At 49.9% G+C, this 767-nt stretch overlaps 1 protein-coding gene across 1 annotated transcript; it reads left to right on the top strand.

Annotated features, from left to right (window-relative positions):
* Positions 1-322: 322 nt before the first annotated feature.
* SARC_11367 (hypothetical protein) lies at positions 323-767 on the top strand (the record flags this gene model as incomplete). The annotated part of the gene is made up of 1 exon (XM_014294550.1): positions 323-767. A coding segment is annotated over one exon (445 nt), but the record flags the coding sequence as incomplete, so codon positions are not given.

Raw genomic sequence — 767 nt, 5'->3', positions numbered from 1 at the left:
GCACATATTCTATGCGTAGGATAAGTGCTGGTAGTAGTAAGACATGTATGTGTATATACTCATGTATGCACATGTGCACATATTCTATGCGTAGGAGAAGTACTGGTAGTAGTAAGACATGCATGTGTATATACTCATATATGCACATATGTCTTAATTCATTACTGCCAATGGAATGCACGATACTATTCTCAGTACTCGGTGCACTTACTAATTAACCAACTAACTAATTGACCAACTAACTAATTATCTAACCAACTAATTAACCACTTAACCAATTAACCAACCAATTAACCGAACAATCAACCAACCAACCAACCAGACTGCGCGAGGAGATGATGTACTCCGAAGACACGCACAACGAGGACGAGAGCGACACACCCACACTCGCACCTGCACCTGTACCTGAGAGTGATGGTCAAAGTGCATCTGTATCTGTCACAAACGGTGCAGACGGTGCCATGGCCCAGCCTCCTCTCAACGGATCCGGCCCTTCGGAGGACAACAAGTCCGTTACCCTCGCGGCGCAAAAAAGGACAGAATCGGCCCTAAACGACGAGAATGGGTGGGGCGCGGGCGAGGCCGAGGGGATGCAGCTGGTGCAGCGGGTCATGGTCACACCTCTGCGGACTGTGCCCATCCCAGCCGAGCACGACGCCACCAACCGCATCTTCAGAGCATACAGCGCACACAGACACCGCTTCCTGCGCGTGTCGTTTGTGGACGAGTACTTTCACTCCATCATGGGCCAGGGGTGTCTCTTGTAG

Source organism: Sphaeroforma arctica (genome assembly GCF_001186125.1).
Source record: "Sphaeroforma arctica JP610 unplaced genomic scaffold supercont1.1650, whole genome shotgun sequence".
NCBI classification, from domain to species: domain Eukaryota; class Ichthyosporea; order Ichthyophonida; genus Sphaeroforma; species Sphaeroforma arctica.
The sequence above is the reverse complement of the archived record's forward strand: the minus strand, read 5'-3'. Positions and strand labels throughout refer to the sequence as shown.